Source organism: Plectropomus leopardus, chromosome 5 (genome assembly GCF_026936395.1).
Source record: "Plectropomus leopardus strain MGB_pleo_1.0 chromosome 5, ASM2693639v1, whole genome shotgun sequence".
Lineage (NCBI taxonomy): Eukaryota > Metazoa > Chordata > Actinopteri > Perciformes > Serranidae > Plectropomus > Plectropomus leopardus.
In genome coordinates, this window is record NC_142180.1 from 35768359 (window position 1) to 35790245 (window position 21887).

Sequence of the window (21887 nt, forward strand, 5' to 3'; positions counted from 1 at the left end):
AACATATATATTGAAAATCTAATAAAAGCTACGTAAGACGTGCTGTCCCCGTCTTATCTGCGTTTCCATCAGATGTGTGCATCAATACGTACCGGTCATCTTGCATGGGCCTGACATACCCAGCAGCCAGGATGTTGAGGGAGAGAATATTTGGGTCGATGATGGTCTCATCAGCTTCAGGAGTGTTGCGGAGACGACCTAGAAGAGCCAAAGTGCCTCAGTTAGGACAGCTCAGATTATGGCCGGGTGATATGGGATTAAAATGCTATCCAATCCAATCAAAAATTTATTATAAAGCACATTTAAAAACAATTCAGTTGACGAAAGGGCTGTGCATCAATAAATAGATGTTAAAATGCATAAATATCATAAGAGGGGACAAAAAAAAGAAAAAAAACTACAGAAGGTAAAACTCCAAAAAAAAAAAACTACCGAAGCTGTCAACTCTCATACAAGGTCAGAGAAATCTAAGGAGAATCAATTAGTTTTTAAATGAGATTTAAAAACAGGCAAGGTGGGGGCTAGTCTTTATCTGGCATTGTAAGGACATTTTTACATTAAATGGAGTACAACTGTCTGATAAGTTGAGAAAAGTACATCAATTTACTGTAATGCAACCTTTGTAATTACCATGATATCATGATATAAAAATATCTCGATACGGTATATTATCTTTATATTGCTTAAGCTCATACACAATATCACTGTTGATGTGCTGTTTGGTTTTATTTCATAGTTTTTAAGTTTAGTTTTTTACCTTTTTGTATTTTTTTTTAGATTGGAGTTTTATGACATTTCTTCTTGCACTGTAAGGGTTGCATTTAAATTCCATTGTACTTGTACAAAAAAAAAACTTACCCACAACAAGCTCACGGATATCCTTCCACTCGATGTCCCCTCCGGACTCGTGGACAATGGTGACAGTGATTCTCCTCTGCAGGCCCTGTGGTTATCCAGATAGGAAAGTTTGGGATTATGTTTAGATCATTTAAAATGTTATTTAATTCATTTTCTGTAACCGCTTATACTATTAAAGGCTGGGGCTGCACCATGCCCAGCTGACGTTGGGTGAGAGGTGGGGTACACCCTGGACCGACGGGACTGGTGTTAAAAAGCAACTAAAAGAACAGCTAACTGAGCACTGAGGCTTGCAGTCTGAGCGTCGTGTTATATGTCACAGTGTTATATGTTACACTAGAGGCTGACATTGTTGTGTTACACCTCTTTTGATTCCATGATGCCGGCATGCTGTCTAAAATCAAACACTGATGCTGAATCATGCCGCCATCATTTGGTTCTGTGTAAATGCAAAGGTAGTGTAAAGAAGGAGTCCAGAGCCCCCTCCCCCCAAAAAATCATGCTGACAATGCATCCATGACAACACACAGGGCTGACTCTGCTGCCTCATTATTGTGCCCTATGATTGCTATAGAGGTCAATTTTTACCTCCAAAATGAATTCAAGGATATGGAGTAAAAGATTATAGAAAAGTTATGGAAAAGTTTTGAAAATCTCTAGTGGTCAAATGCCCTGTTTTGCAAATTGCAGTAAAAACCTCAGTTGATATGCATGTCCAAATACACTGTATACAAGTATAAATACTGTCATATTTGGAACATTAGTGTGCAGGCAAATAAAGTCACAGACATACCTGGTGCAGTAGGAACGTGCCGTGACACGGCATCCCTCCTCTGTGGTCCACCACAGCAGGGATATATCTGCAAAGACACAAATTAAAAAAAAACAAGCCTCACTGATTAGATCATGTGCCAGTGATTAACAGTGCTGATGACATGAGGTCTAAAGTTTTTCAGGGTCATTATAGAGTATTCCTTAATCAAAATAATAGCCATTAATAATATTTTAACAAAAAGCTCAGCCACATCAGTCCATGCTGGATGTACGGCGAGGAGCGACAGGATACTCACTCTCCGGTGGCCTCCAGCTCGCAGATCTCAAAGAAAACCATGAGATCATATTTGCAGTGACAGGGTCCTGCCTGCGGGCGGGTCATGGCTGTCAGCTTGGTGGCAGGTACTGTGTTGGAGAAGGAGGCAGAGAGTGTGAGACAGGTGGGGGGCAGACAGAGCAGACTAGAGTCTAACAGCAGGGAGCTGCTCTAAACCTACAGAGGAACGAGAGAGGGAAGAAGAGAGGAAATCAGTGATGCAGGGAAAGAGAGGAAGCACTCAGCTCTGTGGAAGGAGCTCCTCTCCCTCAGAAGATTTAGAGGCAACACTGCAGTCCTCTTTTAAAGGACAATAACACTAAATATTCTTTTTTTATAATGCTATTTCAGATTTTACATATTTATTCATAAACCTTTATGATCTCTGGCTTTGTGGTTGTGCAGAACAACCGTTTGTCCTAACAAAAACATCCTGTGCATGAGAAAAATCATATGCATAAAACTGCCTGAGCACTATTCTCCTTTAACATTACTGATGTTGATGTTTTGTAGAAATTATTAAATCTGTGGAGGAGGAAAACTGACATAATTATCAATAAATTAATAAATGTATAGATAAAAACATAAATAAATAAATGAGAAAATAAATAAAGGATAAATGACAACAAAAGTTGAAATAAATATGGAACTAAATAGATGAATGCATAAATAAATAAAATAATTTACTACATTTACTTATTTCTGTATTTCTGTGTTTGCACGAGGTAGGAGGTTCTAATCTTTGCATTTATTTCTCTGTTTATACATTTACTTATTTATTTAATTCTATACTTATTTCAGCATGCATTTATTCTTTTATTTTGGCAGTTATTTAATCATTTATTTGATTAATTTATACATTTATTTATTGATGCATATATCATGTTTTTGCCCTCCATAAAAAATCTAGTCTGACGAGTTAACTGCGTTTCTTCAGCGTAAGGTAATTCCACAAGAGGAGTTAAGAGCTGTGCATGAAAAACAAAATCACATGCAGTTTGATCAAAGCTCAAGCCGAGAAACTTTGTCAAAATAATGAGAAATCTTCTCAGAATTATAACTTAGTATCATTTCTAATTGTTTTAAGATACTAAGTCATAATTTATAATAATTTTCCCTTTATAATGACTAAAATTACTCTTTTTTTCATCGCACTGGCAGAAATGGGCCTCCATACTTAAACTCTTATTTTTTTGTATTCAACATCTCAGATAGGTTTTTTTTCTTTTTTCTTCCTCTTTGGATTGTTTCTTGTACTGTTGTAATGTGAATTTCTTCTCTGAAGATCAGTATATTTACACATACAGTGCATTGTACTGTATAATGAACTGAGCGACTGCTGTAGCAGAAAGGCACTGTGATCCAGTTCAACAGGAGCTCAAAGAGGGAACTGCAAGGAGAATCCACCACGCAGGTCAACAGTGAACACACAGTACACCAGAGAGCCGATCCAACTGAATCCTGACGCAAGAAAACTACCTTTTTATATCAAATCATTTCATTTTTTGAAGTATTACAGCTTCTACTAGACATTGAAGAGTAGAAACTGTAACACAACTGAAAAAAAATGCAAATTATTTCTTCTTTATTGGGACACACTTGCAGAGCATCGAGCCAATAGCTGGAAGGACCTCAGTAAGATAAACACTTGATATAAAAAGGCTTTCAGTCGCAGGATTCTCTTGGATCCGACATCAGTAACCAACCCGGCTTCTGAGCTTTAATAACTGAACAGATAGAGGTGGGTGGAGCTGTCAGCTGAGCTCGCTCGTTTGCTTCCAGTAAGAAGGAAGCAGCCATGCCAGCGGCAGACAGAGCGTGGCCTGACAGCGAGTCCACCAGCGCCCCATTGAACACATCTGGGACCAGGTATCGGATCAGGTCCAGCGATTTCTCCCGGTCCGGCGAGGCGTCAGAGTCAACTGCTCATACCCAACAACATGAAGCTAAGATGACACCACTTGCAGGGAGACCAGTACAAAGACAACATGAATAAAAAGGTGGAATTCGAAGCAAAGTGACGATCTGTAAGGAGTTTATTTACCTGGTTTGGACAGAGGCATCACGCGTGGGAACTGTCTTCTGCAGGGACGTAGTGGACTGGTGATGGAAACACACAATTATATGTCATTTTATGAAAACACAGCCATATTTATTGACCTATAGCTGCATTTTTCTTTAGCCAGCACTGCTCCCAGAAGACCACACACAACTTAAACTTACATGCAGTTTATCACAGTGTGCAACCATTTTCCATGTGCAATTGGTGAATATTTATTTTAAAATACTGAGTTTGCGTTTTGTTTTTTTTGGTTTTTTTTACTATTTATACTGTTCTCTTTGCCCTATTTCTATTTTTTTGCTCAATTCCAATGTCTATTTCTAGTTTGGCATTTTGTGTTTTACTATTTATATTGTCCTTTTTGGTCTATTTATCTTGCACATACATTGCTTTTATATCCCTTTGTTGCCATTTTCCCTGTAGTGGGACTAATAAAGGATTATTTCATCTTATCTGTTTTTGACACACAGGTACCAGATCTTTTAGTGCCAGGGACAATTTTTCTTTTGTAACCATTTTTTAAAAAAATTTGTGCATATGTGTGCATATGTTTTACAAATTTTGTGGGTGCTGATACTTCAGAAGGAGAGTTAAAATTCTGTCTAACCTTCCCCTCTAAAGCCCGGCTGGCTTAGAATGACCTGTGATGTCTAAGCCATATAATAAAAAAAATAAAATAAAATAAAAATAAAAAAGCCAGAGTTTGACCCACAGTTACCAGGACTTTTAGTCCTAACGACAACTTTTCAAGGAACGAAAAAATGTCCTGGGTTTTGTCTCACTGAAACGAAGTTCATTGCAGCAAGCTGGACGCAAACGATGCAGAGGAGGAAAATGACTCCATGAGACCATCTGTCTGAACAATAGATTATCTTTTGAGTGTTTAATGGTAATTTATTTTTGCTTTAAAATGTAACTGCCATAAAACTCATTTATTTCTCTAATTAACGGTTTTCACACAGCACTGCAGCACTGTGTCTCTGTGTCATCCCACTGGCGTGATCTCTCTCTCTTTTTCTTTGTCTAATTTTAAATGTCATGTTCCACACAAAGAAAGATGTCTCCCCTCGTCCTAAAATGGTCCTAAATTTATACTAAAGTACTTTGTGTTTTGCAGATGCAGCGGTACATGAGTTGAAGCAGTAGTGCGTTGTGTTTTTGAGCAATATGTGACGGTCTTATCTACAGAACCCACCCCAAAAGTTCCTGTATTTTCAGAGTACTGCCCCCAATCAGGCACTTTTGGGGGGAAAACTAGGAACTAAATTTCGACCCTGGTCCCTTTGGTCGAAATGCCGTACGTTCCTCTAAAGGTTTCTAGTCCCTGCGGTTAAAAAGGAGCTTTTATGTGTGCAGTAAATCAGCTCTGTCACTTCATTCAGGTACCTGATGACGTCTTTGCAGAGTGGAAGGAAAGGCTGTTTCTGATAGTGTCCAAACACCTCAAACACAATTGGCTGAGTCTTGATGTAGTCCACGAAGGATTTAGTCACTTCAACAGCAATCTATAAAAACAATACAGTGATTTTAAAGCACTTGACCTCTTAAAAACCTGCCAAAGAGACTGATCATCACAGAGGATCCGTCTGATACTTACATTCTGCACGTGGTAGAAGCCGAGAGGCGGGCCGCGGCCGGTGTTCTTCAGGGGCTCAGTGGAGAAGGCCTCATCGTGGCGATGGATGAAACTGAAATATATATCCAAAGAAACATGATAAATGTTGACAATCATGCACAATCAAAATGCACAATTAAAAAGCATTTTAATTTTGGTCACTAACAGGATCCCTCATCCATACTTTTTGGACTCCAAATCTCCATAATTTTAGGACATAGCAATCGCTTTTGCCTCCTTAATTGCTCGACTCATTATTCTTATGAATTGGAAACAGCAGGCGTCTCCCACACATGTCCAGTGGGCTTCAGATTTAGGAATTTTTTACACTTGGAGAAAAATAAAGTTTACATTGGGTGGCTTTACAGATAAAATTTTCTAGGACATGGCAACCATTTCTGACATATATGAAAACTCTAAAACTGTGTACTCTTCCATAACTGATCCTTATTCATAGCAAATTACAAGAACTAAAGACAACTGTGACTAATGTATAAATTTGTTTGTTTGTATGAATATATGTGTGTGTGTGTATTTGTGTTTACATTTTGATTTACTCTACTGTTTGCATATCTATGTCTAAAATGCGTACATGTATGTATATGTATGTAAATGTATGCATTCTTCATTTCAGGTTTATATAATTTGTCTCTGGCGAGGGTTGGCGGATAAAAAAAAAGGGACAAAATGCAAGCTTTTATATTTTGATATTGCATGATGATTGTACTGCAGTTGCTATGTTGTAAGTAAAATTAAATTAAAAAAATAACTGATGGATTGCTCACTTGAACTGGCAGAAGATGTCGGCGTATTCTGCAGAGATGCTGGAGGCTTGCAGGACCGTCACCCTGAAGGTAAAAATGTTTCCGATCCTCAGGTGCTCCAGAGTCGTGTCAAGCGGGCCGTCCAGACTCTTCAGCGGATTCTCCAGCTCATCTGCACCAGCTGCAAAATAAAAATCAGATTGTACTGAACCAAGATCTACAAAAAACCCCAACAAAAACCTATTTGTGTGGTTTTGTTTACTGCCAATCATTGCAAGAGTTTATGATTTAATGTGACTGGCCTGAAACAGCAGCAGCTACAACCCATACAGTCTGTTGTGAAGTGCGGTGTATTTGACAGAGGTGGTAAATTAGTGTGACAAGATGTCATCAAAACATTTGAAAGTATGGCTACGCTATACACGTGTGGCGTCCGGTGACATTTAATGAAAGTGAATGTTTCCATTCACATGATGGGAATCAAATGAAGCAGAAAAAAGAGGTATGACATGAAGTACTAGCTGGTATTGGTATCACTTTTGGGGTACTGATGTTGGTACTGGCAATTTATTTTTTTAAACTACACCCGGCTGATATTCCAGGTAGCCAGCCCACCCACACACACACACACACACACACACACACACACACACACACACACACACACACACACAAACAAGCACACAAGCGCACACACACACACACACACACACACACACACACACACACACACACACACACACACACACACACACACACACACACACACACACACACACACACACACACTCTCTCTTAAATACACAAACCTGTGTCCATTCACTCAAAAATACAATTACCCGCACATGTGTTGTTGTTGACCTCATCAGCTGAGGGCCCCATCTCTGCGTTCTGCCCCTCCCCCTCCACAATACGCAGCTCCTCCTGTGAAATCCCAGTGCGGGACAGTCCCACAGAGCAGGACTCGGACTGGAACTGCAAGGTGCAAAATACACTGGTTAGCTGGTTAGTTTATACATGTGGATTCTGGATGGCAGTGAAACTCACCATACTGCCAACTTTGTACTTCTAGTATTCAGGAGGTGCCAGAGTGCAGAAAATGGCATAATAATAAAGCTTGTTTATATATTTCTAAAAAAGTGCCAGTGGATGGTCCCTCGATAGAGGTCCTAGCAAGGCCCCTAATGTCCTAAAATAAGAGAAATGGCCTGAAATCCTAGAAATTTCCAACAATCCAAGAAAATCCTAAAATCCTACATATGTGCTAAAATTCTTAAATGACTTAAATTCCTGGAAACACTCTAAAATCTTTAAATGTCCTAAAATCCTAGAAATGTCATAAAATTCTTTAGTGTCCCCATGTTCCTTGAAATGTCCTAAAACTTAAGAAATATCCTGAATCCTACAAACATCCTAAAATCCTATAAATTCCTAAATAAATTCCTAAATCACCTAAAATCGTAGAAATGTGCTAACATCCTTTAATGTATTAAAATCCTAAAGATTTGATAAAATCCTGGAAATTTCCCTGGAAAATGTACTTGGTTACTGTGACTGGCCCCTGGCCTCTTGTCATTTTGTAAAAGTGGCCCCCCAAGCAAAGTAAGTAGAGTATCTCTGCTGTATTGTCTATGTATAGATAATTTTTTTTACCTTTTCATATTGCTGATCCTCGAATGAGATCTTGGCAGTGCCGGACTGCCTCACTCCTGAGCCGTAGTCGGGAGCTTCCTCATCAGCTGGAGGGAAACACAAAGCACCTTCACTTCACTCCCTTAAGAAGTCACACACAGCCTGTCCTTTAACCCCTCCACGCCCTCTGTCTCAACAACAACGGAGAGGCTGAGGATCCGAGCTTTACCTGATATGGCCTGCACCGCCACCCGGAGGAAGCCCTTCACCTCGCCCTTCTCGCTGACGATGGCCACGCGGTGGACGAGAGGAACCGGGTACAGCAGGTTACTCAGATAAACAAAAGCCCTGACAGGAAGCAGAAAAAGAGAGAAATGATAAAAGATTAAAAACTACCCGAGTGAGGAGATGATTAACAGTTGATCAAATGTCACTGGACTGGACAACAGAACACAGAGCTGCAAAGCAACCAAACAGAAGCTGGGACTGCTCTTGCGACGGCCATGGCTGCCCTTTACTATCGCTTTCTGGGGGCTTTTCCTCACCGGCTACAAAAAATGACATTCTCAGGGCAGTTATGGGTCACATGCAGTAATCCTGAACTTTTGGACTGTGCTGATGAAAGCTTGGTGAGGCTAAGGAGCATGTGTGTGAGGGTCAACTTTGAATTCTTTAAGTAATTGCAAAATATTGGAAACCAGCTCTTTACTAAGCTGGACACAGATGATTTCCTCATGAGGAATCCCTGAAAAGTTTAGTTGCATTGCTTAATGATTTTAAACCGATCAGCCACAACATTAAAACCACTGACAGGTGAAGTGAATAACATTGATCATCTTGTTTCAATGCAATGTTCTGCTGGGAAACCTTTGGTCCCGTTCTCATTCAAAAACTTTTTTAATACAGACACTTTGACAGTGCTTTCAGTTTAAGATCCCGGCACCTTTCACGTTCGCATGATACGCTCCTGGACGGCATCTGTTGAGAAGGCAGCCGTACAGAACCAGGCACGTTGTTATCATACGCCGCCAGATGGTACTTGCTGCCTCAGCCTTTTTCGTGGGCGGCAGTGTCACTTGAGAGCGAAGCTGGATGGAGCTTGTCACATGCACATGCCACAGAACAGCATCAGGTTGAAACGCCGCTGGTAACAATGTAATTACAGGAGCGCGGAGAGCAGGCAGGAGGGGCGATGGATGGGTCCCAGTCTGAATGTTTTTTTCTACACCTTACCGTGTGCCTCCTTCTCCGTCTGTGGCAGCATGTGTGTTTGTTGACATACCGACATTGGTTTCCATGTGCTTGTGTTGTCTTAACATAACCACGTGCCGCGTCATCCCGCGTCATGCATTTGTAAACATCAAGTAGCAGCATCCCGCCGAGCAGAGGCAAGGAGGCCACCGTAAATGTAATATGTAGCTGCGGAAGTCCAAGTGAGCTAGTTGACGCTCCTTTGAAGCCAAATTTACATAATGGTAAAAAGTGGTATTACAATTTCCACGTCCATCACGTGATGCTTTGGGGCCAAGAAATATTTTTTCCGATTGACTTACAATGGAAAAAAGACGTCTGCAAATCAGTGGATACATTTCCAGTGTCAAAATCCCCGCAAACCCGTTTAACATTCAGAATTTGACCCATTTGGTCCGATATGTTTAGGTAAGCCACAGGATTACCTAAACTTATCCGCATTCAAGTTAGCAGGTGTTAAACTACAAGTTGGCTGCTTGGACTCGATTGGCCACCGTTAAATCTCTAAGACGCACGTCCTCTGGGCTCCTTAATGCAGAAGATCCTGGTACATTTATACCACGGAAAGAGAACATTATATGCTTCATGTGCGACTGAGCAGCTTTCATAGGAATAAACGGGGATCTGCCGCCAATGTTTTATCAAGGTCTTTTAGCAAATCCATAGGTGTGGTCCGGCGTATTGTCTTGCTGGGCAGCCACGGTGAAAAGAAACTGAGCGGGTGTTGCATGTCATGTGGCATCCACATGAAAGCCAGGATCCACGAATTCCCAGCTGAGCATTGCATTGCAACGAGATGATCATAATTATTCACTTCTCCTGTCAGTGATTTTACTGTTGAAGCTGACCGATGTCTGCTACTGCACTTAAATGAGCATCGTGAACGTGCCTAAATATGAAAACACTACACTACATATCAAATGTGCAGAGCCAAAATGACCACTTGAGGCACTTTGTGTTTGATTTCTAAATACTTCAGGGGTAGTGAGAAAAACTTTTAAATGCACTGCACTAAAAATGTTCCTGTTTCTGTGTTTCTCAGTCTTAAGTTTTTAAGCTACAGTGCTCTACAATCTTGCAGTCAATGACCACGTTTTTGCACGAGCTAGAAGGGGTAGACATTTAAGGGTGTAAAAAGGGACAGGCTTATGACAAGATTGGTGAGGTGCAAAGAAGGCATGCTCAGGACAAAAAAGGGTGAACAAAAAAAATGCTTTCAACGTCTCGACTCAAAGGAATCAAAAGCAAATGGAACAGAAATCATCATACGCAACATGGCTCAGCTTGAATAAAAACTGCCAACAGCTTGATATATTGTATGCTACACCAAAAATAAAAAAAAAACAACGAATGACATCAGAAATCAAAGCGCACCTCCTGGGTCGAAGTGCTAATTTGTGCAAAAGAGGGGCACTAGTTCATCATCAGACGTATTCAATAAAAAATCGACAAAAAGGTCAAAATGAAAAGACTTGTGCTCTGGCATGCCTAAAAGAGACAGCTGCAGTAGAAACCAGCTCTTTCATCTTGAGATTTTGAGTCTTCCTTGAACGCCACTTTGCTATTTGGTATGAATCGACTCTTTCAGGTTTCACAGCATGCTGGGAACATTTCGCTGTGGGTTCCTGTGTTATGCAAATCAGACCTGAATATACTCCATGAGACATGTCAGTGCTTTGGCGAGTGAAAGGTCTTCTGTAAAAGCCGCTCCTTTGCTTTTAGCCACACATCAGTGAGACACACACCTCAAGCAGCCGTTGAGCATCAACTTTGCTTGGATTTCCATGGAAACAAGTGGCATGAACTGACCCACCCTGGGCTGACACAAAGGACATTTTTTTAATAAGTAGAATTTGAATATGAAGGAGAAGCTTATTAGTGTGAAAAAAACCAAAAAGCAAGGAAACAAATAAAATAAAGCAACAGTCAGATCTGATGAGATTAAAGATAGAAAGCAAAAGATAAAACCTTGAAGCCCAGAAATGTCTACTCCGGAGTCAACTCAGTATCATGAAAAAAAATCTGTGTAGTGGTTTGACATTTGAGAACATTTGTGTCTCAAACATGAGACACGGTGACGGTGACCACTGAGACAGGAAATAGAAACTAAAGTGGCTTCTTTGACTTGGTGTTCTGATCAGGCAGGGAGTGTTTAAAGCTGGAGATGGCGTCTTTTACAACAGCAATTTTTTTGTCATATTTGATGAGCCTGTCATTATACCCTGACAGTAGTACATGAGACAGATAATCTGTAGAAAAAAACTTCTTTCTCTGCTTCCTTATGCTGCTTCATTTGCAAGAATCCACTGTCTAAATAAAAACAACCAATGAAAACCGAGGAGTCTTTCGTTAACTGCTGTTACTTTTAAGGCCGTGACACACCAAGCCAACAGTCGGCGTTTGGTGAGCGTCTGTTGGCCGAGTAACTGCATTGCATCCTTGTACCGCTGGCCCTCATTGGGCTTTTTTCCGACTGCTTAAGCAGGTTGAACCAGCGAGGGCAGACCCATCCGTGAGTGACATCACTCTGATTGTCAGAGTTAATGGGGAGTGAGATTGAAACAAACTCGTTATAACAGATAAGATGAGGTTTTAAGCAGGTTCGTATCGTTTGTTTTTTCAAAATGAGATTGTGTTGTTAATGTGTTAATTGGCTAACTAGCATCAATTTATGCTGCTTTCCCGCCCAAGTTAGCACATGCACTTGGGTTTTTCAAACACGGGTAAGCCTATTAAATACTGCATTCCCACTGCCAGTGAACTCACCACACGAGTTTTGGTGGTGTGTCCGTGCGATGTCACAGACAGGCAGGAGAACAGGTACACAGCAGTAGGAACAGAGGTCTGTGGAAACGTCTCAGTAGTTTCTTCTCTTTTTATATCTCTAACTTATTCAGTTTCTCTTTCAAACTGTGTGCAGATGTATTTGGATCAGTGTTTTGACACTGCTTAGGAGGAGATGGATGGTAATTAGTGACGGCAAGTCATTGCATCTCACCAGTTAAGGAGCTGAAATCAGGTGTTGTGTACCTATCGATGCCGATCAGAGCTGGAGGTGATAAATACATGATTCTGCGGAGGAATCATTTGACCAAGGTGTGCATGCAGATCTCTGGCATTCTAATAGCATTTAAAAAGCCAGAAGTTAGCGGGTGTTAGTGGGTTTTTTGTGCAGTGGGCATGAGGCTATAGTCTTATGGTTTCCCTTGTTGATTAACGATTACAGACAAACACTGTCTGCTGGTATTAAGTGGTGTTTCCTTTCACTCAGGCGCAGATTGTACATGCTGGTTAGCCATTGGCTGAATCTCTGTGGTGTGTTCACATGCAACTGTGTGCAAATGTGAGGCAACACAGCGGGCGGTTTTGTCACTGCTAGTTCCCTTGATGTTGGTCTGGTGTGTCTGGGCCATTTTCTTTATATATAAACAAACAAAGATTATTTTTTTTCTCCTTTTTGCCTTTATTTGGCAGGATGGGTTAAGTGTGTAAGGGGGGGAGAGAGAGGGGATGACATACAGCAAAGGGCGGAGTTTGAAATCAAACTTGACGCTGCTGCGACAACAGGTTTGATTCCACGCTACTGGGAGCTACAAGGCGCCCCGTTAAAGTGCATTTTTGACAGCTGTGCTTGAGTCTCATTGGCTTCGGTTGGTTGTTGGTTGTAGATTCTTGCAAATGCTATCAGGAGCAGTAGGAGGAGGCAGAGCAATGAACTACCACTCATGTAATGCTGTCAGGTTATAGCAAATATGACAAGTACTTATTTTTGTAAAAGTTACCAACTGTAGCTTTAAGAAGATGACATGAACTAAATTCCCACAGTGTTTTTCAAATCTCCACTGAAGCTATTCAGCTAAAATGCCCTAACTTCATGCTGATGTTGCAACTAAATATTACTTGTCCCAGATGGGCAGTACAATGGAAATTTCTATTTGTAAATGAAAAATTAAAATTGTTTTCATGCGCATATTTCATGTACTGATGCAAACATGACTTTATGAGAGAGCTCTTGTACTGTATTAATGTTGTGTACTGCATTTTAAAACATGTACAATCATCTGTGCTAATGTCTATCGAGGGAAACAGACCCCGTGTCTCAGCGTGAAAGAGCTAGTTTCCTCCACCAGCATGCTCCCGAAACCTCACCAACCTTCCCACTACACTGAATAATGGTGAGCGGTCGTAAAAGGGATCCTGGCCTTCGCCGGAGCCTCGGCAGAGCTCTCCCTCATCATCATCATCATCATCATCATCATCCACTCCCCCGAGCTCCGAGCTCGGGTCGTCCAAAAAGATATCATCGTCCAGGTCATCCAACTCCTCCAACTCCTCCTCCTCCCCTCGACCCTCGAGCTGCGGGTCAGCCAGCTCAGTAATTTCAGAGTTGGAGAGGGTCGGGGACGGGGTGAGGTCACTCATGCGCTCGCTCATGCATGTGTTGAAAATGGGGTTTCTGGTGCAGCCAGAGACATGGGAACTAGGTTAGAACAGTTAGATAGAAAGCACACACTTGTTCAAACAAGAGGAGTGATGGAGCACCACATGGAACGGACCACGGGAAAAAACTACCCTCCCCTGATGCCAAAATCTGCATTCACTGTCTGTTCAGTGTGTACAGTGGAAACTGAGAGTTTAGACAAACGACAAAGGTTGACCACCTTTAATGAGAGTTTATATAAAGAATTTTAGGGGTAAATGTGTGGTTTTTGTAAAACCTGGACCCTATTTTCCCACGTTTTGGTGTCTGACAGATTTGAATTATGGGCAAGTTTGAACTGTCAACTTACGTTCACTAAAAGTGTTTGTTTTTGTCAGTGACATGCTCATTTTATTATTATTATTATTATTATTATTATTATTATTATTATTTTTACACATATTCATATGTTTGAAATAATACTTGCATCATGGCTGTAGGAATTGACAGCTGGATTTATGTTTTTACAAATATTGTGTATTAAAGGTAATGACAATCACAAATGCTTGTGTTAAACCTTTTGTAAAATTAGGAACCCTCCGCCACGAGTGCACCGATGCCTCGTCTCTTCTGGTACAGACTGTGTCTTTTTAGGTCGAAGTACAAAAACACACACACAAAAATAAAAATGCTATATCCAACTTCAGTCTATTTGCTGAGATATAATTTGTCTAGGGAGCTAAATTTCATTAGATGTGGTGCTTTTGGCCCCAAGTGCCAGCATTACTCACTCACTGAGTCGAAACCGAAAATCTAAGTGAGCTGACAAGCAGCATATTTCAGGGGACATTTTTCAGATTACTGCCTAACCGTTTTTGATTGTCTTGTAGGAGCTAAATGACATTAAAGGCTCAGTGCTGGATGTTATGTAACGGGGCCGTGTGACTGAGAGAGAGACAGAGAGAGCTGGCAGAGAGACCGGGAGGCTGAGTGCCAGAGTGAGACAGAAAAACAGCAGGCTTTGAGTAGGAGGACTGAAGAAATGTCGATCTGAAATGTTCCACAGACAATTTTTTTCCCTTAAAAAAAACAAAAAACAAAAACAGCCTGGCAACAACGAGCATGTACTGATCATTTCAATTGGTTGTCAAATCCATCTTTTGTGTTGAAGCTGTGAACTCATGTTCAGAGGAAATATATTCACACTGGAGGCGCATTGTTCATTTAGGAAGCAAGGAGAATTTAAAAGTTGAAAACTGACAGTAAACCAACTTAAAATTCATCAGTTATGAGGAGATACAATGAAATGACTAAATAAATAAGTATGGAGATACAAAAAAATACAAAAATAAAATAAAAAACTAAATAAAACCTAATAAATAAATACAATGATTCCTCCAACCTAATTAACACTGAAACACATACATAAATAAATGTAGTTGCAGAATTGTAGATATAAATGTATAATGCTTATTTATGTCCACTTTTATTGTCAACTTATATTTATTCATGCATTCATCTATTCATTTCTGTATTTATTTATACAAATATGTAGTTATTTAGGCCTGAATTTGTTCATACACACATTTATTTATTTCCGTATGTGTTTATTTACTCCTGTATTATTTATAATGCATTTATTTAGTTATTTGGGTATTTATTTATTTATGCCTGTATTTATTTATACATTTATATATTTATTTCAGTAATTATTCATTTATGCTTGTATCTATTCATTCATATATTTATCTTTTCCTGTACCTTTAAAATTCTTTTATTTAATTAGTCATTTCAGTGTTTTTTTATTCATACCTGTATTTTTTTACATAATATTTATTTCCATTTGTTTTTATTCCTGCATTTATTTTTTTCATTACTGCATTTATTTAAACATTCAGTTATTTCAATCTTTGATCTTTAAGTTATTTTGTCATCCTCCACAAGATATGACAGTTTTATTGTGGATAAAAATATGCTAAATTAAAAAGAATACTGAATAATTTCACTTAAAAGGTCCTTGTGCAATGCATTTTGCTAAATAATACCCAGTAAGTCCTTCATGCAAATACAGCTTTCTATATCAGCTGAAACAGAGAGATTTGATGACAGTGTCGCACTCACAGTGTAGACTGAGAACACCAGACTTCAGTTTGCAAACACAGAGACACCGCAATGAAGTGGGCTGCAGACTACTTCATGCTGGTGTCATTATCAGTCCATCAGTAAACCACATGGACAATATGTGGCAGTAATGGCCAGCAGCCTCCCATTATCCTGAACTCAATGACTAACACTGGGCTTCTGTTTGCTCGCTGCTGTTGACCTTTGTGTGAGCTCAGTCTGAATGACTTCCTGTCCTGTTCACACACTACAGAGCCGGTGGTGTTCAGCATTTACCTGCCGACCAGACGAAACCAGGGGAAGCGGTCGTAAAAGGGGTCCCCTCCGGTCATCACATTTTCTCCGTCTTCAGTTGTATTGTTGGGCACATCGGCAGCGCGATCGTACATCTCTCTCATCAGATCGAGCCGCTGCCTGCAGGAAGAAGCAACAGTTGACACATTATGTTATTGTGCTAAAATGAAGCACAGCATGGAGTTAATGAGAAATATTCTTCCAGTGAACACTGTGATATTACTGACTTTTATGTGTGAAATTCATCCTTCACAAAGACATTTTAAACCTCTTCTGTTTCTGCTGTTCATCAAAGGCTTGCAGACATTTTATTTGCAGATAATATTCAAGAGAATGTAAAAAACAGCAACCCATAATAAACACTAATGTTCACAATAAAAAGTTTCTGCACTCATTTTTGAATGCCTTCGGAGAAAACTCATTTTGGCCTCTTGTATCCGTTATCTCATTCTTTCACTCTCCACCCAGCAGAGTTAGATTTGCCAGTCCAGTCTGGTATATAAGCTTAAACCAATTTGATGTTATGCAAGTGAGCTGGACCAGCATTTTTCATTATGCCACTTGGCAAATTAAAAAGTATTATACATCTGCAATGTGTGCTAACTGCGTCATGGTGCTAAATCCAGCTCCTATTGCATTAGTAATAAGCAATATAATATAACTATATATTACAGACAGACTAAGGGAGCGTCTGACAGACTAAGGGAGCGTCTGACAGGCTGCTGAGCCCGGACCGGTGTCGCACCATGAATGAGGTCAAATTTCAGTAGAGGTGGATGAGGCAGAGCGCGCATGTTGTGCATTTTTACCAAAACATTAATGTTTGATGAGAGGTGACATGAAAGAGTTAAACTCTTAAGAAAACCAGAACGAACTGATGAACTGGTAAATCGAGAGATTTGCCTTCCACCTTCACCACAATGCTGGCACCACTGCTGACGCCACACCAAACCACCTGGCCATCTTCCGCTCCACAAGACCCCGAGATCCTTCCCTACTCTCTCCCAACCCAGAGGGTGCAGTCCCAGTTTTTCTGGCAGAGAACCTGAGCCTCAGACTTGGAGGTGCTGCCTCTCACACTCAGACTGCCCCAGTGCATGCTGGAGGTCTGATGAGGCCAACAGAACCACATCATCTGCAAAGAGCACAACTCTGAGGTCCACAAACCGGACCCCTACCTCCCTCCGGCTGCACCTTCCTGTTCATGCGTATCACAAACCGAATCAGTGACGAGGGACGACCCTGGAGGAGGCCAACACCCACTGAGAATGTGTTTGACTTTGAGCTGAGATGATGGACGCAGCTCTCACTTTGGTCATACAGGGACCAGATGGCTCAAAGCAACAACCCCGGCACCCCATATTCTCGCAGTACCCCCCCACAGGCCGCTCCAAGTCCACAATACACATATAGACTGGATTGGCAAACTCCCAGGACCCCTGGAGCAGCCCAACGAGGGTAAAGAGCTGCTCTACTTTTCCAGGACCAGGACTGAATCCACATTGTTCCTCCTGGATCTGAGGCTGAAGAATCGATCAGAGCCCTGAAATAAACTCTCTCAGGGAGGCTGAGCAGAGCTAAGTGGAGGGTGTGTAAAGACTTGGTGCGTGTTCACGTACCTTAGTTTCTCTAACGTCCAATAGTGCGTGGCTCCATTTTTCTGATCCTGCACCTCCACGGCCACAATGGTGCGTGGGAAGTGTCTCTTCTCTCTGTCCTTAGTCGCCTCTGGGGGCAGCAGGTCCGGAGGCAGCGGGGAGTACAGAGTGTCTGTGAGCAGCACAAACTGAAACTGGACCTGCACGGGCAACAAAAAGCATCGGTGTGATCAGAGAGACGGATGATGAAAATAATCTGCGGATGTCAGTATGATCGAGAACGTGTTGGACCTTCTTCTTGAGTTCCACACTGATGGCGTTGGCCTCCTTCAGGAAGATGGCGTTCCCCCACAGCAGGTCACGGAGAGAGGTGAACTGGTAGCAGCGCCACTTACGAAAACTCCACACAGCCAGTTCTCTTTCTCTCTCTGTCCATTGCACTGTGGGTAAAAAGGATAAAACAACATCATGTGGTGAAGAGTTGCTTTCCACCAGCAGACAGATATTGATATGTGCCCAGTCGTTTGCACCACCTTCCTCCTCTGGCTCTTCCTCTTCTTCAGGGACATCTGGGTAATAACTGTCCACCTGCTTCTGAAGAGCCTCCAGCTTGCTCTCATAGTCCTGGATAATTAAATAATGAAGATTAATGTAAACACAAGCACTTTAGGAGCAGATGTCAGCGGGTTAACTGTGCAGTCCTTTCAAACGGAAAACCAAAGGTCATTAAATGTACATGGAAAAATATCTTGTGGTTTATTTTTACTGAAGATGCAGCATGGGGTGCTTTTTGAAATACAATTTTAATATTTTTGGAAATTTGATGACTTAACCCTTTGGGACCTTGATCGACATCAGTTTTGTTTTGCCTCATTCAGACAAGCATTTATACCTCTGAAACCTGAGAAATGTAATTTCTTTTAAAACATGGGAAAAGGTGATTATTGGATATTAACAAAAACAATGATGTCCAGAAAAGTAAAATTTTAACAGTTGTTTAAAAAACAAAAATAATATTGAAAGAGGGCAACAGGCATCCTAAAAATGATGCAAAAATGAGCAAAACATTGAAAGTTAGGCCTACAAGAAAATTAGCACAAAAAAGAAAACATATTAAATAGTGTTAAATATGATAATATTAATAAATACATATTTTTTGTGTACCACAATTTTAATTATATAATTTAAATGTTTTTTATTTTCCCCTTTTTCGGGGGATAATTTTCCAGCAATTTTTTACGTCACGTTTAACTAATTCTTGCCAAGTTGCTTATTGCCTTTATTCTCATGTTTTTGAAAGAAAACAAACCAACTTGCTCACGTCTCAAAGGTTTAAATGCTTGAGAAAGGTTTCTGATAGCAGCACTAGAAAGCTGATCATCTAGGTTTTGAAGGGTTAACTGCACATGAAGCTGCTCAGCACTGTACCAGTCTTTGCTGCTCCAGAAGGTTGTTGGCCTCTTCTCTCTCTTTGCGATACTGGTCCTCCAGCTCCTGCAGCCTGAAGTCAAACACAGAACAAAAGACGTTTAAAGGAGACGCGATGCATCGCCTCAGAGGGAACACAGCAGTGCAGCTCCGTTTCAGGAGCTTCTCCACAGCTTTCTTATCTGCTGCTCCTGTCCACAGACTCTTCTGCTACCTACGCGGCTTTTATTGAAAAGGTTAGACGGTTCACTTTTTCCTCCAAAGTACCTCTGTTCCATTTCCTGCTTCATGTCGATGCCCTGTTTGTCCAGCAGCTCCCTCTGAGCGAAGGCCCAGTCCACGGGCTCAGCTGGAGTCTCAGCACACGGGGTCCTCTCCCGCTCAGCTCTGGCCTGCACGGGGTGGTTGAACCTGAACACATGGCTCTTCCCCAGGATGATGCGGTTTCCTTTTCGGGAATAAGAAGTCAAAATGCATGCATGAGTACAGCACATACATGCTGCTGCAACAGCAGAGAGCAGGAGAGCTCACTGACCTGATTTGAGGACGGTGGGCTCCGTCACTCTCTTTCCGTTGACGTAAGTCTCGGCTCCTTCACAGGGCTCGAGGACAACTGCTACTTAAGAACAGAAAGGGCGACATGAGGCTTCGCTTCCTGTCTGTCGGTATTAAACTTACAGCGTTCTGGAGGAAGGTAAAGATGGCTTACTTTCTCCACTCGGACCAGTAGAACTGGTGAAGGTGCAGTGCTCATCCTTGATGAAGTGGCCGCTGAGGACGATATCCTGACGACTGCTGGCGTCCACGCGACCGACCCTAAAGAGGAAAAATGACAATATGATGTGAGAGCAAACAAATAAATAATAAAGAACTGCTTTAATATGTCAGCTGATAAGTCAGTGTTTTTGGATTCTCACTGTGGAGGCATGAGTGAGTAACTGATATAAAAATGTGTGCGTTTTCATTTAACCCTTTGAAACCTAAGCAAACTGACTTGATGTTTGATGACTTGATGCAATTTCTTGCAATTTTTGGGACACTTCATACTAATATATATATATATATATATATATTTATTTATTTATTTTTTACCATGTTTTTCGACACAAGTCCGACCAGTTTGCTCACATTTCAAAATTTTTAAGTGCTTGTAAAAGACACACAGCACAAGAAAACAGATGTTGATCCAGGTTTCAAAAGGTTAAGCATTATATTACTTTCTTATTGTATTCATTTATGAATTTATTTATCTATTTATTTTAAGCTAACTAATCATTTATGTATGTGTGTATACATATATACATGTACATTGATGTACATGTTTTGATATACACTTAAAATTTCAATAAAAATATAGTTTTTAGGAAGGAAGGACATCCCTCCACCCTTCTATTCTAGTTTAACAGTTGATTATAAATGTGTGATGATATCTGACCTGGTGATCCCGTCTTTAATGTAGTACAGCAGGCACTCAGACATCAGAGGATCCTCGTTGAGATTCACCAGATGAGGCGTCTGACACACAACAAGGAACAATTTACTAACTGCAGAAATTCAGTGAGTCATATACATAAATCAGACATTGCCAGTATGTTATTTACAATATAACACATGCACACGCTGCACATCAGAGAGCTGAAAAGCAGCTTCTCTCAGTAGCAAACATCAAACAATAGTTAACTCCATGCAGTCAGACTCACAGCAGGACTGTCTAATGTAGTCTGATGTTGTGGGGCTGCAGGCAAACAGCCATAAATCACTGAAATGGGGCGCTACCATTATCTTTCCCCCCATGTTTACACCCGTTGCTGCCTTCGGCGCAGCCAGGGAGTGTTTGAAGTGAGTAATGAAGTAGATTTCAGATAACGCTTAATGAAAGAGAAAAAACCCTCGACTGATGCGCCTTGGCGAAGCTCCTGTTGGAGAGACTCAGAGCACTCAGAGAAGGAGGCAGCTTTAAACACTTCACAGCGACAAACCTCGTTTGGGGAAAACAGCCCGACCGTGTCGATAAACACAGGCTGGGGCTTTCTAGGGCTATCGGAGGGCTTTGAGGTAAATAAACAAGCAGATCAGTGAATAATTGAAGTGGTAAGTATTAGATCACAGAGGAATTTTGCAGATGTCTCAAAACTTTCTTACCTTCTTGGGGGAGAAAACGCCAACTGTCCCGCCATCTTCTCGCATTGCTACGCCCATTTCTGCCAGCAGAGCCTCTCTGTGGATCAATGTCGGAGTCAGAAAAACAAAACGCTGCATGATTTGTCTTAATGTCAGGATGCCTCACCAGGGGCGTTTGTAGGATTTGAGGACATTAGGGGCTTAGGCCGAGCATGTGTTGCAAAAGAAGATCACTAATTTTTTACTTCAAAGAAAGCATGCCTTCCAAACCCACGGTTCACCATGTTTGGCGATGCGTCTCCTCAGATGCCTTTCATAAGCTGTTTAACCAGTTTAAAAACACAAGCAAATTGGTTTGATTTCTTTTGAAAATGTGGGGAAAGGGAAAGAGCAACTTGGCGAGAAAAGTCCCACAAATCTAAGAAAAAACTGTAAAGGATGATGAAAAAAAATATAAATTAGTTCAGAAAAAAAGGGACAAAAAATACGGAAAACTATTTTTATAATTATTATAAACATATATTTAAAATTAGCACTTTTTTCAGGTAATTTTCCTGTTTGTTTTTATTTTTGGACAATGTCTTGCTAAGTTGCTCATTGCCTTCTCCCCATGTTTTTGAAAGAAATCCTTCC

General features: G+C 40.9%; 1 protein-coding gene across 17 annotated transcripts in view; it reads right to left on the minus strand.

Annotated features, from left to right (window-relative positions):
* Positions 1-21887, minus strand: part of kif1aa (kinesin family member 1Aa) — a 68752-nt gene that overhangs the window by 14353 nt on the left and 32512 nt on the right. For 6 of the 17 annotated variants that reach the window (XM_088078112.1, XM_088078111.1, XM_088078110.1 and 3 more), the window contains 21 exons: positions 21276-21351; positions 20569-20648; positions 19843-19949; positions 19669-19752; positions 19401-19581; positions 19134-19206; positions 18239-18329; positions 17997-18145; positions 17727-17905; positions 16090-16227; positions 8251-8369; positions 8043-8128; positions 7229-7364; positions 6411-6570; positions 5608-5698; positions 5397-5515; positions 3993-4048; positions 1929-2037; positions 1652-1718; positions 859-943; positions 93-198 (listed from right to left, as the gene is read on the minus strand). In XM_088078112.1, the coding sequence (XP_087934238.1) occupies positions 93-198; positions 859-943; positions 1652-1718; positions 1929-2037; positions 3993-4048; positions 5397-5515; positions 5608-5698; positions 6411-6570; positions 7229-7364; positions 8043-8128; positions 8251-8369; positions 16090-16227; positions 17727-17905; positions 17997-18145; positions 18239-18329; positions 19134-19206; positions 19401-19581; positions 19669-19752; positions 19843-19949; positions 20569-20648; positions 21276-21351 (2292 nt within the window). Of the gene's footprint in view, positions 1-92; positions 199-858; positions 944-1651; positions 1719-1928; positions 2038-3654; positions 3871-3992; positions 4049-5396; positions 5516-5607; positions 5699-6410; positions 6571-7228; positions 7365-8042; positions 8129-8250; positions 8370-13425; positions 13729-16089; positions 16228-17726; positions 17906-17996; positions 18146-18238; positions 18330-19133; positions 19207-19400; positions 19582-19668; positions 19753-19842; positions 19950-20568; positions 20649-21275; positions 21352-21887 lie in introns of all 17 variants that reach the window. The other 11 variants (XM_088078106.1, XM_088078105.1, XM_088078104.1 and 8 more) reach the window with 5 other exon arrangements.